This window comes from Canis lupus, chromosome 25 (assembly GCF_048164855.1).
Source record: "Canis lupus baileyi chromosome 25, mCanLup2.hap1, whole genome shotgun sequence".
Taxonomy (NCBI): Eukaryota; Metazoa; Chordata; class Mammalia; order Carnivora; family Canidae; genus Canis; species Canis lupus.
Genome location: NC_132862.1, coordinates 44,467,417 through 44,480,914, shown reverse-complemented (window position 1 = coordinate 44,480,914; position 13,498 = coordinate 44,467,417). Strand labels below are relative to the sequence as shown.

General features: G+C 50.8%; 2 protein-coding genes and 1 pseudogene across 41 annotated transcripts in view; 1 reads left to right on the top strand and 2 right to left on the bottom strand.

The window, feature by feature from the left end:
• The window catches only part of CACNA1C (calcium voltage-gated channel subunit alpha1 C), a 746,185-nt gene that overhangs the window by 648,534 nt on the left and 84,153 nt on the right, over window positions 1-13,498 (bottom strand). For 7 of the 40 annotated variants that reach the window (XM_072799608.1, XM_072799602.1, XM_072799609.1 and 4 more), the window contains exon 1: window positions 3,977-4,515. The exons of 21 other annotated variants lie outside the window; for them this stretch is intronic. In XM_072799608.1, coding sequence (XP_072655709.1) covers window positions 3,977-4,025 — 49 coding nt within the window. In that variant the 5' untranslated portion in view covers window positions 4,026-4,515. Of the gene's footprint in view, window positions 1-377; window positions 509-3,976; window positions 4,518-13,498 lie in introns of those variants that run through there. 12 more of the 40 variants (XM_072799611.1, XM_072799603.1, XM_072799606.1 and 9 more) reach the window with 5 other exon arrangements.
• Window positions 6,687-7,484, bottom strand: LOC140616905 (small ribosomal subunit protein eS1-like; annotated as a pseudogene).
• LOC140617707 (ribonuclease P protein subunit p25-like protein) lies at window positions 8,009-11,555 on the top strand. The gene has a single exon (XM_072799623.1). It carries the CDS (start codon window positions 10,746-10,748, stop codon window positions 11,235-11,237), a length of 492 nt encoding a protein of 163 aa, XP_072655724.1. The 5' UTR covers window positions 8,009-10,745; the 3' UTR covers window positions 11,238-11,555.

Here is a 13,498-nt window from a genome sequence, read left to right as displayed (position 1 = left end):
TCAAGGGTAAATCAGGGAGAAAATTAATATACGGCCATAACAAGTTCGGTTAATCGCCCAAAAGGCTCCCTCAAAGCTCAGTAGGATGCTGTCTGTGCTAGAGGTAAGCAGAAGTAGGAGGGAGAGTGTGCAAGAGTGGGAGAAATCCAGACTGTGCAAGGTCAGTGATGGGGGGATCCTCTGGTGTGTGTGGTGGCATGGGAACGTGCACTGCTCTTGGGGGTTCTTGGCTCTGGCACAGGTGAAGGCATGATCAAAGAGTCACAGCACACAGGAAATTTTCTCCAAACCCTCCCAATGTCTTTCCTCACCAAACCCAAGGGGAGGTTTTAATGTCTGCCCCTTTCCTGACTCCTAAGCCCTGGAGCGCCACCTACTGGGAGAGGCAGAAAGCACATCCACTTCAGGTCTTTCTGAGTGCGATCATTCGTTCATGGGGATCATTCGATCACCGGGACACGCATTCACAGGGTCACGTATCAGGGGCCTGGAACGAGCAGGACTAGTGCTAGAAGAGAGGATATGAGGATTAGCGGGGCCTCGAAATTCCCATTCAGGATGCTTCAGTATACGTCCAAGGTCTTATAGACATAGAAGAAGGCACTTAGGGCAGTGTTTAGTCAAAGAAAGAATTGCAGAGAGAGTTCAAGTTCAACTCTGAGAGGTGGCTGAAGGGACTAAGGGCTCACCATTTCATCTGCAAACTACTATACCTAAACATCTACCAGTAGAGAACAGTTCTCCACTTAATATGAAGTGGAAACGTCCGGTCTTAGGTGACTGCATCACCAATATTCCTCTCCTCTCCCCAAAGTGCATTAATCTTTTGTGTAATCTAAAATATATTTTCCTTATTCAGTGTGTGTGCATGTGTGTTTGTGGCGCACGCATGCACACATTTAAATACTGTTAGTGTGCTCTGTGGATATAGCAGATAATTGGTTCTTGTAATATAGTCTATTATGTAGTATTTTGATACACTGGAAAGTATCAGAGCAATATCAGGAATGATATTTGAGCCTCAATATCGCCTTTTCTCCAGTTTCCTCCCTCCAGTATCCAGAGAAAGAGAAGCTAATGTCACGCTTTCTATAACCTATACAAGCTGAGATGCAAGTGATATTGTTCTATGACCATTTGTAAAGAGAGTTAACTGTGATCATTATTATCATTACTTTATTATGATGATTACTATTCAGCTGTATTGCTAAGTAGTTAAAAGAAAAGCACAGTGTGTCTTCCACTCCCAGAACACATGTTTCTCCCCTCTGCCTTGTCTCCAGCAGATAAGGGACATTCTGATGTTTTATTTGCTAACTGGTTGACTATTAAGAAACTCATTTGCTAGCTGGAGCCTGCAATGGAAAATCAGCCGAGAAAAGTGGGAGGCTGGCAGGGTACCAGAGCAGATACGGCACTAGAGGTGAGGCGAGGCCCACATGAGCCACTCCCAGCCTGAAACCCAGGGTCAAAGGCCAGTCCTTCAGTGAACCTTCAGGCTATTCCACTGCACCCACTGGTCCCCACACCCCAACTCTCACACACACACACACACACACACACACACACACACACACACACACACGCTGAGGGGCAGGGGGTGGGGGGAAGGGCCAATGCCTTCAGTGCCTCAAATCTGTCAGGAAGAGAAGAATGTAAAGCCTCGCACTGGCAACTTTTTCGGTTCTCCACTCTAGTTGGGCACCATCACTGATCTGAGGTAATCACTTGGCTTCTCTTCTCTCTCTCTCCTGAAACTCTACCCCCCAATCATGTTTCATCACCCCTTCCGTTATTAAACCACAGCCACTCTTTCCTTGTAAATACTCAGGCTTTTCCAGGTCTGCCTCCCCTACCTCCATCACCCGCCATCTCTCCTCCCTGCAAAAAGCCCCGGGCAATGCCAATGACCAGGGAAAGGGGGATGGGAAATGGAGGAGGAGACAGGGATCCTGGTGCTCTTTCACCTGAGAACTGCATCCAGGAAGGGAGGCAAAATTGCTCCTGTGAATTATATAATCACTGCAGCTTCAAGGGAGAGAACTGGAATTCAGGTTGCCATAGTGTTTGTTGGCATGTTGCTGGAAAGGCAGAGCTCCTGGCCACCGCTCACCCGCTCCTGTCCCTCCATCTTTCTCACAAACCTCTCCAGGGTCAGTGCTCCTACTTTTAATATCTGCTCCCTGATAGGTGTGGGGTGGGGGGAGGGGGTTCCTGGGGACAAAGGGGCAAAAGAAAGGAAGGAGGTGAAGAGGGAACCTAGTAAACTACTGAAGATTATCGTTATGTGAATAATAATTCCTACCACCGTATACTGCCATTGTTAGTGACAACAAGGACAACAAATACTACTGAGCTCTCCTCTCTGAGGCTGCTCACACTGAGTTGAGAACCTGGAGGGGAGACATCCATCCCCACTCTTCACAAATATCACCCTTTCCTTTGTGTCTCTCATCCTCAACTCCTACTGCATCCACTGCTCCATCTGCTAGGAAGGGGTCAGGGGAACAAGTGAGGGATGGGTCATGGCATAGAGAAAGTCTGGGACCGAAGCTGTCCTTACGGCAAAGCCCTGGCTCACCCTAGAACCCGTGGCCCTTGACAAAATTCTTTCACCGGGAGGTCAGAATCCCCCCCACTGCCGCTCCAGCTGGAAAGCAGAGGGATGGCTAGCCCCCAGATCAGTGTCACGATGGACAGAGACCAGGCAGGTGGCTCTCAAGGACAGGGGCTCTGTGCCCAAATGTTGGAGGAGGGGGGCACGAGGAGGAGGCTGGGAAGAAGAAACACAGAGGCAAGCCTTCCACCAGGCTGGGGTCCTCAGGGAACCACTTCAAGTACCCCAGGAAGTAACAGGACCAATAGCCACAGGTATTCAGGAGGAAGCAGTGGAAAGGAAGAGTGTAAACAGGCAGATTTGGGAAACTGGGAGAGAAAAAGAGAAGGCTACACCCAAAAAAGACCGAGAAAGCCTTGGAGACAAGACAGAGATGAAGCTGGAGGCTGCCGCGCTCCAGCCAGGCCATCCCTCCACACTCCATCATAACCTGCGCTGCTGAGCGAGGCCCGAACATAATAACTTGTTAATATGGGGGGGGGGGGGGAGAAAGTTTCCAAGAAGTGGGGAGTTACCTGAAAGCCTTTCCCCCTCACTGGGGGGAGCTGGTGACACTTGATGCCAAGGCTGGAGACGCTGGGAAAACACTGGGCAATAGTGTGGAGCCTCGTGAGCTCGGCACACCCTTTCATTATTTCCTTAGACCATGAAAAAGCAGAGCCCACACGCCGCCCGCATCCTCGGGGCTTACATCCTCAGGTGCTAGCCCACATGCGGGTGCCAACACGCGCGGCGTGGGTGCGCTCGGGGTCAGCGGCGGGAGAGAGGCGGGTGGGGGTGAGCCGAGGGACACAGAGGGGCCCGGGGAGGAGAGAGGTGCGCAGACTCCCCTCCGCATCCCGGAGCGCGCCGCGGGGCCGGGGGAAGGGGCAGGGGCGCCGGCAGCCAGCGGGACGCCCGAGGCCGAGCGGGTGGGGTGCGCGCGCGCTGCCAGCCGCGCCCCGCGCGAGGCGAGGGACCCCCGCCCCGGGGACTCGGCGCCGCCGCGCCCTCCCCCGCCCCGCGGCCCCGCGCCGCCGGCCGGGCGGCCGGGCTTTCCAGGCGACGGCGAGAAAGCGAGGCACGGCAGACACTTGGGGAACTTTTCCCCCTCGCCTGGAGATTCATAGGAAACACATGCTCTGGAGGAGCCGGGCACGGCGGGGGAGGGGCGGGATTTTTCCGCTGGGGCTGGCGGGCGGCTCCGGCCCGGGTCCCCCGCGCTCCCGCCGCCCCGCGCCCCCCGCGGACGCAGCCCCGGGCCACTCCGCAGGGACCGGCCCGGGGGCCGCGGGCGAGGGCGGGCGAGGGCGGGCGAGGGCGGGCGAGGGCGGGCGGACCCGGCGGGAGCCCCGGCGGGGCGGCGGGGTCCAGCCTTACCTTGGTGGTTTTCCTCCGGAATGTACATCCTCGTGTTCTCATTGACCATTGAACAAAAATTGGTTTGAAAGGAGAAGCGGCCACGAAGAGGAAGAAATGGCAAAACACCCCCAAGCGGGTCTGGATTAATCCCTCCTCCGAGGTCGGCGGCTTTCGTGCAAAATTCGAGGAAGCCGTGGATCTGCAGTGTTTCTTCTTCCCTTTGGCGATTACCTGATTCCCATTATCGCATCGAACACCGAAAACTGCTCCTCTCCACTAGTGCCTCCTTTTGTGAAATTGTAATGCATCCTCGGTACATCCGGGCCCCTTCCAAGAATTTAGCACCGCACCTCTGGCGGCTACACCATTTGACAAAATAAATGGAGAGAGGCAGAGCGAGGAGAGGCGGGAAGGGGGGGAGTGGGGCAGCGGGGTCTGCCCGGGCCAGCGGGGCCGGCTCGTCTCGTCTCGGCCCGCCCGCGGCGCGCGCTCCCCCGGCCCCGGCAGCTCCCTCCCGCCGGGCAGGTCCAGCGGGTCCCGAGGGCGAGCCGGCAGGAAGAGGCGCCGCCGCCGCTCCGGGCCGCGCCGAGCGCCGTTCTGGCAGGGAGCTGCTTCTGCAGAGGCGGGGAGAGGGAGACACCGGGCGCGCGAGAGAGCGCCGCGCTCCCCGCCGCCCAGCCCAGCCCAGCCCCGCCGCGCCGCGCCCGCGCCCGCGCCCTCCCCTGCCCGCGCCCGCCCGGCGCGCTGGAGGCAGACGCGCTGAACGCTTCCAGATGTGGCGGCGGCGGCGGCGCGCGGGGAGCGGGGAGCGGGGAGCCGGGAGCCGGGAGCCCGGAGCCGGGAGCCCGGAGCCCGGAGCCCGGAGCCCGGAGCCGGGGAGCAGGGGAGCCAGGGGCCGGGCGCACGGCACGGGGCGCACAGCGCCGACGCGAGCCCGAAGTTGAGCTCCCGCTCCGGCCCTGCGCCGCGCCGCGCAAGCCAGCCTGCTGCCCGCATGACGTCAAGGGGAGCGGGGCGAGGCGGCCGCGGGCGGGGGCGGGGGCGGGGGCGGGGGCGGGGCGGGGGCGAGGGGCCGCGGGGCGCCCCGGGGGGCGCGGGCGCGGGCGCGGGCGCCGGGGGAGGCCGACACACCCCGCGCCCCCGGCCCCCAGCCTCGCGGGTCCTCGGCGGCCCGAGGCCTCCGAGCGGAATTCCAGGACGGGGGATACAGCCTGCCCGACCCCCGGAGTCTCTTGGCGGATCGGGTGACCGAACAAAACAGCAAAACGAGCTGTGATTCCGCGATTCTGTCTGATCAATTCTAATCAGCGCGGTTGTAGGAGTGACATGCAGCGGCGAGGATGGAGAGGGGAGGGGAGACAGAAGGGCTGGAGAGGCGGGGCCTCGCTGGGCGGCGGTGCCCCGATGTCTGAACAGACGGGCAGACCCAGGTTTGCTCATCCCTTGGAGGCAGCCGCGCACCCGTGCTACCGGGATATCCTTACCTACTTCTCTTAATTATTTCTGCCACTCCCAGAGGAATCTACGGAGGGCCTCCTCTTCCCGCAGAAGCAAACATTTCTCTCCATCACTCTGCGGCCACAGCAAGTTCCAGGGCACCCCCTGCAGGCCCGGGCTGCTCTAGGATGGGCCTTCTCAGCCCTAGCAGGGGACCTACAGTTCCCTCTGGGAAAACCTTTACCTCCCTGCCCTCAGACCGCCTCCCTCCCAGCCACACTCATTCCTTGGGTCCCCATGCCTCTAAGCAACTGCCTATGCCGAATTCGTATCGCCTGCACAGACCTCCCTTCCCGAGTGCCAAGCCACACAGCCAGACTCAGTCTCCACCTGGGAGTCTGATGGACTCCTCAAATTTTACATATCCAAGCACGGAATTCCTTCTGTTCTGTGCAAAACCTGCTCCTCGCACAGCCTTTCCCATCTTGGTTGTTGGGGCCAAACACCTAGAGTCATTCTTGACATCCCTTTAGTTCTACCCTCAGGTATATCCACAATGTGGCAGCCGCGTCGGGGTGCGCGCGCGGGGAGCGGGGTTCTCAGTTTCTCCCCTGCTGGCTGCTCCCCAGGTCTGAGCTGACATCATCCTTCACCTTGAGTTTCTGCAGTAGCTGATCTTGCTGGTGTACCTTCCCCTCCCCACCTTTGGTATATTCCCGATACAGCAGTCACAGTGATCCATTTAAAACGTCACATCACTGCACTCCTCCGCCCCAAACCCTCTAGTGGTTCTCATTTCACTTAGTAAAAGCCAAGGTCCTTAGAATAGCCTAGAAGGACTCACATGAACAGCTGTGTACACCTTTTGTCTCCGACAGCTCTCCCAGCCATACCAGCCTCCTTGGTATTCCCCAAGCACTACAGGAATGATCTCTAACCCCCTTCCCCCACCCCATCTTCTCTCTGTGTGTCTCTCTCTGTCTCTCTGTCTCTCTCTCTCTCTCTCTCTCACACACACACACACACACACACACACTGACCCCTTTGTTCAAGCTGTCCCCACCAAGGAACACTCTTTCCTTAGATGTTCTCTTGGTGAACTCCCTCACTTCCTTCAAGACTTTGGACAAATGTCACTTTCTCAATGAGGCTCATCCTAACTGCCATATTTAGTACTGCAACCTGCCCACACCCCACCTACTGCCAGTCTCCCCCTTTTCTCTACTTTTTACATGTTTTTTTTTCCCAAATAAGATTTTTTTTTTATTTGTCTCCATTAAATGTCTGAATTTTAAACAGACTCTTGGACTGGTGGTTCATATCCATCAGCTTGCTCAACTTTAGCACAGGTCTCATTCCCAGTAGCTTTTCCAGAACTACTACTTTCACCATGAAGCTCCATGAGTTTTCCCGATTCTAATTTGGGCTTCTTCAGCATTTTTACTCTTCTAATGAAGACATCATGGAGTGGATAAATAGACTGACAAGCTTTTTCTATACCTTTTCCAATGCTGTCTGGAATCAATTTATTGACCACTTCTTTCAAGTCATTTGCCTGCACCTCTCGGGTCATGATTTCCATCATTTTTTTTTCCAAATTTGGCAGACCTGTTGGTGCTGAGCATAAGAGGTCTTCCAAATCTGATTACTGTGTTTTTTAGCAAAACCAACACAAAATAGACAAAGCAAATAACCATCGGTAGCCTTTACATCAACTTGAGCTTCAATCATGGTCTGCCATTTTTTGACCATGGAGCACATTTTGTAACAGGTAAGATTCATGCCATGGAAATTAGTCAGGCAGTTTTTGCCCTGCACATCCTCAGTAATTAGCTTGAATTTTCTAAATGCAACTTCATTATTCTGCAGATCAGCAAGGCTCACTTCAAAAACGCGACCCTTGAGACCATCAGATGCAATTTTGGTTCCTTGAGTTCTTGTGACTAGTATTTTTCCAATATTTCTTATATTGAACATAGCTGGTGCTTTCACATCATATCAATCTTTCTTAGAAAATGGATCAACCACTTTCTTCTTGGCTCCTTTTTTTGCTGCCTTTCGTAAGGTGCTTGTTCTTGCCAACCGCCATGGCGCTGCTCTCTTTATATAGTATTTAATCTCTAACATACTACATAGCCTAGTCATTCATCAATTGTATTATTCATTGTCTGGATGCCCCACTAAAATGTGAAACCCACCAGGACAGGGATCTTTGTCTATTTTATTCCATTGTATCTCCAGTGCATAGAACAATGTCTGGCAGACAGCAATTACTTCATAAATAGATGTCAATGAATGAATGAGTGAGTGAGTGAGTACTTGAGATGGTTTAGGAGAGCTATAATTCACTGCATCAAAATGCCTCCTTCTGTCCCCTGCTTGATACCTGACACCTCACCACTCCATCTTCAGTCCTCTGGCCAAGGGTTTTGGCTCCAGTTGAAAATGTAAATGCCCCTGGGAAAGGCATGAAGATTTATCGGTCATCTTCATCCTTCTAGATTATACAAGTGCCTACCTTTAGAAAAGCAGTCTAGATTTAGAAATAGTCCAGATTTTGTTGGTTACAAGAGAAATCTGACTTCTTTACCATTCTGGTGTTTTGTGTTTTTTTTTTTTTTATAAGATTTTACTTATTTATTCATGAGAGATGGAGAAAGAAGCAGAGACACAGGCAGAGGGAGGAAGCAGGCTTCCTGCAGGGAGCCCTATGTGGAACTTGATCCCAGGAATCCAGGATGACACCCTGAGTGAAAGGGAGCCACTCAACCGCTGAGCCACCCAGGCATCCCCATTCTGGTGTTTTCATACTGAATTTTCAACCTAATAGAGAAAATTAGAAATGACACAAATCCAGATATCTCTTCTGTTTAGCTTTTGGATGCATTATAGTCCTGTGTCTCATAGGCCTACGTACCTGGTTATTTGTTTAATATTGAAATTGGTTTCCATCCCCTATACACACTGTATCACAGAAAAAATAATAGCTAACACCACTGAGGGATGTGCACTGTGGTAAGTGCTTTACAGGCCTTACTCATATGATCCTCATTGCAGCCCTAAAAGAAGCTGTTATTGCTAGTATCTCCGTTTTATAGATGTGGAAACTGAGATTTAGAGACTTAAGTTATTTGTCCAGGGTCACCCAGCAGGAAAACTGTGGAGCTTGGGTTTAGCCCAGGAGTGTCTGACTCCAAACATCCACTCTTGGAGGGGATGTCTGAAGGCGATCTCTGGAGTGGGTAGAAGGATGAAGAGTTTACATGACAGTAAAATGACCACAAAATGTACTTCTGAGAATTCAGGGCACGATAACAGAACAGAATGTATGTGTGCTAGGGTGCTACATGCTAGATTTATAGCCAGGCTTTTCTAAAGGTAGGCACTGTATAAACCTAGCAAGTAAATATTACCTTCATGCTCCTTTAGTTTCATTTTTCACTTCTCTTTTCAGCTGTGAAATGTGTTCTTTCCTTTCCAGAAAAAGGTATTTCCTGAATATTTGGTCTTGCGTTGTATACCCTATCTCGGCTTCTAACTTGGGAACACAGCCCTTGGTGCTCTCTTTTGAGGTAACAAATTCTCAACATGACAACGGAAATCATTCTGAGTTCTGATTTGAGGATTTGGGAGGTGGTGGGGGCGGCAGTTGAAGTCTTTCTTGCTCTCTGACTGCGTGATCTGATTCTCCAGCGAAAGGGGCTCCTCTCTGTCATAGTTCTTCTGCCTGCATAGTGCCACTCCGCCTGTGTGATGGTATGTTTCTGCATAGTATTGTGTTTGTATATGAATGTGCCTTGTCTCCACCCCCACTACCTTTTGAATGTCTTAAGGAAGAGAACTGTGTTCCTTTTTCTTTATGTATAGCATAATGCTCCATACCTATGGACACTTCAATGTATGTTGAGCGCGTGATTCACTCTGGAAAAGATTTCCTAATATGACCACAAATATTTCCTTTGGAAGGAATTCAGAGTACACTAAATTTGCTCATTGTGGCATATATGAAGAAGTAAAAAGCTTGGAAACAACCTAAAAATTCCACTTAAAGGGTAGGTTAAATATCATTGAGAGGTCACCCACATATAAAAAAAGAATCTGTTCTTCAGAACAACCCTAGAAAGGAAGTACTATTATCCCCACTTTACAGGTGAACTGTACTGAGAACACAGAAGGCTAACTGATTTGCCCGTTTTCATGGGTAGTAAAGATCAGAAGACCTAGGATCTGAACCCCAGCACTCTGTCTTCAGAGTCTATGCTATTAACCACTTTATAGATACATGAGGTATATTCACACCATGAAATCCTAACACAGATGGGAACGATATTAAGGAATGTTAATAACATGGGGAAAGATTATTTACACTAAAAGAAAAACAGGTTGTAACATACCATGTATGCTATGATTCCATTTTTCTTCTAAAGACAGGTGTATGTTTAAACTAGGAAAAAGACAATACAGGGTTCACACCAAAATGTTGTCAATAGCTTTCTTTGGCAGGTGGGATCACAGGTGAATTACTCTTTTTTTGTCTGTCTGACCCAAGGCTTTGAAAGCCAGGCTGCCAGGGAAGAGGTGAGTCAGAAGGCTCTGCTGCAGTGTGCCTTCCAAAGGTTACCCTCTTTACCTCAACAGGGCTGCAAACAGCAGTGCCTTGGAACCAAAGCGGCGTCCACACAGGGGCTTTGTATTGGGGCCAACTTGACCGAGCTGGAACTGTATTTCCCAGCATTACCGTCCCTGCTCGGTTCCAGGTCCGGATGGCCCATCACAGATATTTGTGGAGTATTTGGAGGGTAGAAGTGAAGCTGCAGCTCTCATGCTATGAAGGTCAGTGCACGACTACGGCGGCCGCTTCAAACTTGCAACACTTTGCAACCCATCTGGAGGCTTTCCCTGTTGGCGTGGTCCACAGCTTCCCCAGCTCCTGCCAGATCTTCCCCTTCAGCTATTCTGAGGCTGGAGCACAGCTTATGTCCAGGTCCATGGTAAAGGTTTCTTTTGGTTCCAAAGTCAAGGTTGGAGGACACCTGAGTGGCTCAATCAGTGAAGCCTCTGCCTTCAGCTCAGATCACAATCCCAGAGTCCCAGGATCGAGCCCCACATCAGGATCCCTGCTTAGCAGACGAGTCTGCTTCTCCCTGTCCCTCACCTCCCCTGCTCATGTGCTCTCACTCTTTCATAAATAAATAAATAAATAAATAAATAAATAAATAAATAAATAAATAAATAAATAAATCTTTTTTAAAAAGTCAAGGTTGCTGCGCGCCATCTTGGCTCCAGATCGACTTGGAGGCGTGCGCAGCCCGGGCGTGGGCCGTGAAGTCCAGACACCACAGCAAGTGGGATGGAGCACTATCGGAAAGCTGGCTCTGTGGAACTCCCAGCACCTTCTCCAATGCCGCAGCTACCTCCTGATACCCTGGAGATGCGGGTCCGAGATGGCAGCAAAATCCGCAACCTTCTGGGCCTGGCACTGGGTCGATTGGAGGGTGGTAGTGCACGGCATGTGGTGTTCTCAGGTTCTGGCCGGGCCGCAGGGAAGGCGGTGAGCTGTGCTGAGATTGTCAAGCGACGTGTACCAGGCCTGCACCAGCTTACCAAGCTGCGCTTCCTGCAGACTGAAGATAGCTGGGTGCCAATCTCACCTGACACGGGCCTGGATCCCCTCACAGTGCGCCGCCATGTACCTGCAGTGTGGGTACTGCTTAGCCGGGACCCCCTAGACCCCAATGAATGTGGCTACCAGCCTCCAGGAGCACCCCCTGGCCTGGGCCCCACATCGAGCTCCAGCTGTGGCCCACGACCCCGAAGAAGGGTTCGAGACACTTGGTCCTGAAGATCTGCGGAGCAAGCTATTTTCCAGGCATGACTATCTAAGAATGGCTTTACCTTCTCTGAAGAGCCTCTTGTAACTGCTCAACATCCCCAACAAGACCTGAATCTGCACAAGCGGGCCTCCCTGTCGGGCTTCCCCTTCTGTCTGGTGTGTGAAAAGGGACTGCTATGAAGAGTACAGGTGTGCGGTCTCAGCTGGGTTCTGGATTGCTTAAGAAGGGTTTACTTGGCATTCTACCTATTGTGCCTCTGTTCTTTATTCTGACAGAGATCCAAGGAGTGGGTTAGGAAATAAAGGTTCTGCCCATTTGTCTGATGACCATTTGCTTGACCTGCTATGTGGAGGTGGGATTAAAGTAGGGAGAGTCCCTGTACCCTCTTCCCTACCCCAAGTTCAGGGACATTTTTCTTTCTCTGCAACATTTATTACAGTTTAGTGGTTAAGGTCATGGTCTCAGGTATTGACTGCCTGGATCTGAATTCTGGTTCTGCCATTTGCTACTAAGTTACTGCTCTGGACCTTGGGCAAGTAGTGCTCTGAGCCTTAGTATTCCCATCCATTATAACAAGATATATGTGGTGCTTACCTCATAAGGTTGTTATGAGGATTGAATATAGAAATATACACATATGACTTTTAGATACCTCTTGGGCATGTAGTACTATGTAAATGTTAATTGCTATCATTAATGACTCCACTTACAAACATGTTTTTTCTATCTTAAAAACATAGCTCATGGGACACCTGGCTGGCTCAGTTGAAATATCATGTGGCTCATGATCTCAGGGTTGTGAGTTCAAGCCCCATATTGGGTGTAGAGATTACTTAAATAAACTTTAAAAAAACAAAAACAAAAACAAAACAAAAAAAAAAGTCAAGGTTGGAAGTGGCGAGAGAAAAATAAAAATAAAAATTGCAATTGTCTTTAGGGGTTTTGTCTTGATCTCATGCTCTCCCACCCTGCATCTGGCTTTTCTTCCAGACTTCTGGCCCTGCTGACCTATAGCCACTTCAGCCCCATCACTGGGTACAGTCTCAGCCCTACAACCAATCCCTTCCACCGTGTCACTCATAGGGGTACATCTTCCTCAATCAAACCTAATTGATGCATCCCAGCATTTCCCAGGTCATGTGCCTGGATGTTTTCATGAGTAAATAATAGGTAGTGCCTGACACATAGGTGCCCTTGATATATATTGTTGAATTCGTACTGATTACCATCACTTAATAACACTTAGTGAGTGTCAGGTTCTATGACAGGCACTTTAACCACAGTTAAGAGCCTCGTCCTTGGAGACAGGCCAAGCACAAAATCAGGCTCTCTGTGCTCTAGGCTGTGGGAATGTGGACACCTGACTTTACTTTCTACAAAATGGAACTAACAATGGAACCTACCTCTCAAAGGCGCTTGGGGGAATTAACAACTCAGGCAAGGCTTCTGTACTGCACTCATTAAGGCTTGTGTTATCATCCTTCATCTCCATAAGAAAGACTGTCAAGTGTCTGATATGTGACTTTACCACAGTCCTGCCAAAGAGACTTACCACCCCCATTTAAAAATATAAGACAAGCTAAGAGATTAACTTTCTTGCCCAAGATTGGGTAGTCAGTAAATGGTAAAATTGGGATTTGAACCCAAGTCCATGCAAATCCAGAGGCTGTGTACAATCCACTCTACTACATAAAACCAGTCAGGTACTGGAACTAAAATGGAGTGGGATGGACAGCTTCAGGAAAACTCACCCCACTCACAAGTCAGAGACAGAGCTGAAGAGGGTGTAGAGGGGCCCCTTCCTTCCTTCTGAGAGACCCCTAACAACCTTGCTGCCTTCACAACCCATGCCAGTATGGAAGAACCTCTACTGGCAGAGTTCTTCCCAACATCACATTGAACTCACTCTTCCTCACCTACTTATCTAGAAGCCACAGGACAAAGCAGATATCTACTAACCCACTGGGTTGTCTTTACATATTGCATTTAAGGAGAGCTCTCCTGGAAGTTCAGCCACAGTTTCAATCCCAACAGGAGGCCAGAGTGAATGGAGTGTAGGGGGAATTCAATTCTCATCCTACAGCAGCCTCACATATTAGGAAAACGTTGTAGTAATACACCCACCCTTGTTACTTTCAACAACACTTCACACCCAAAGGCAGAAAGCAGCAAGATGGTCAATGGCCTGATCCTGGGGACTGGCCGTCTTGGCAGAGAATTAATACCCTGTGTGAGTTCAAATTATGGCACTCTCTTTCTACCTCAGCAA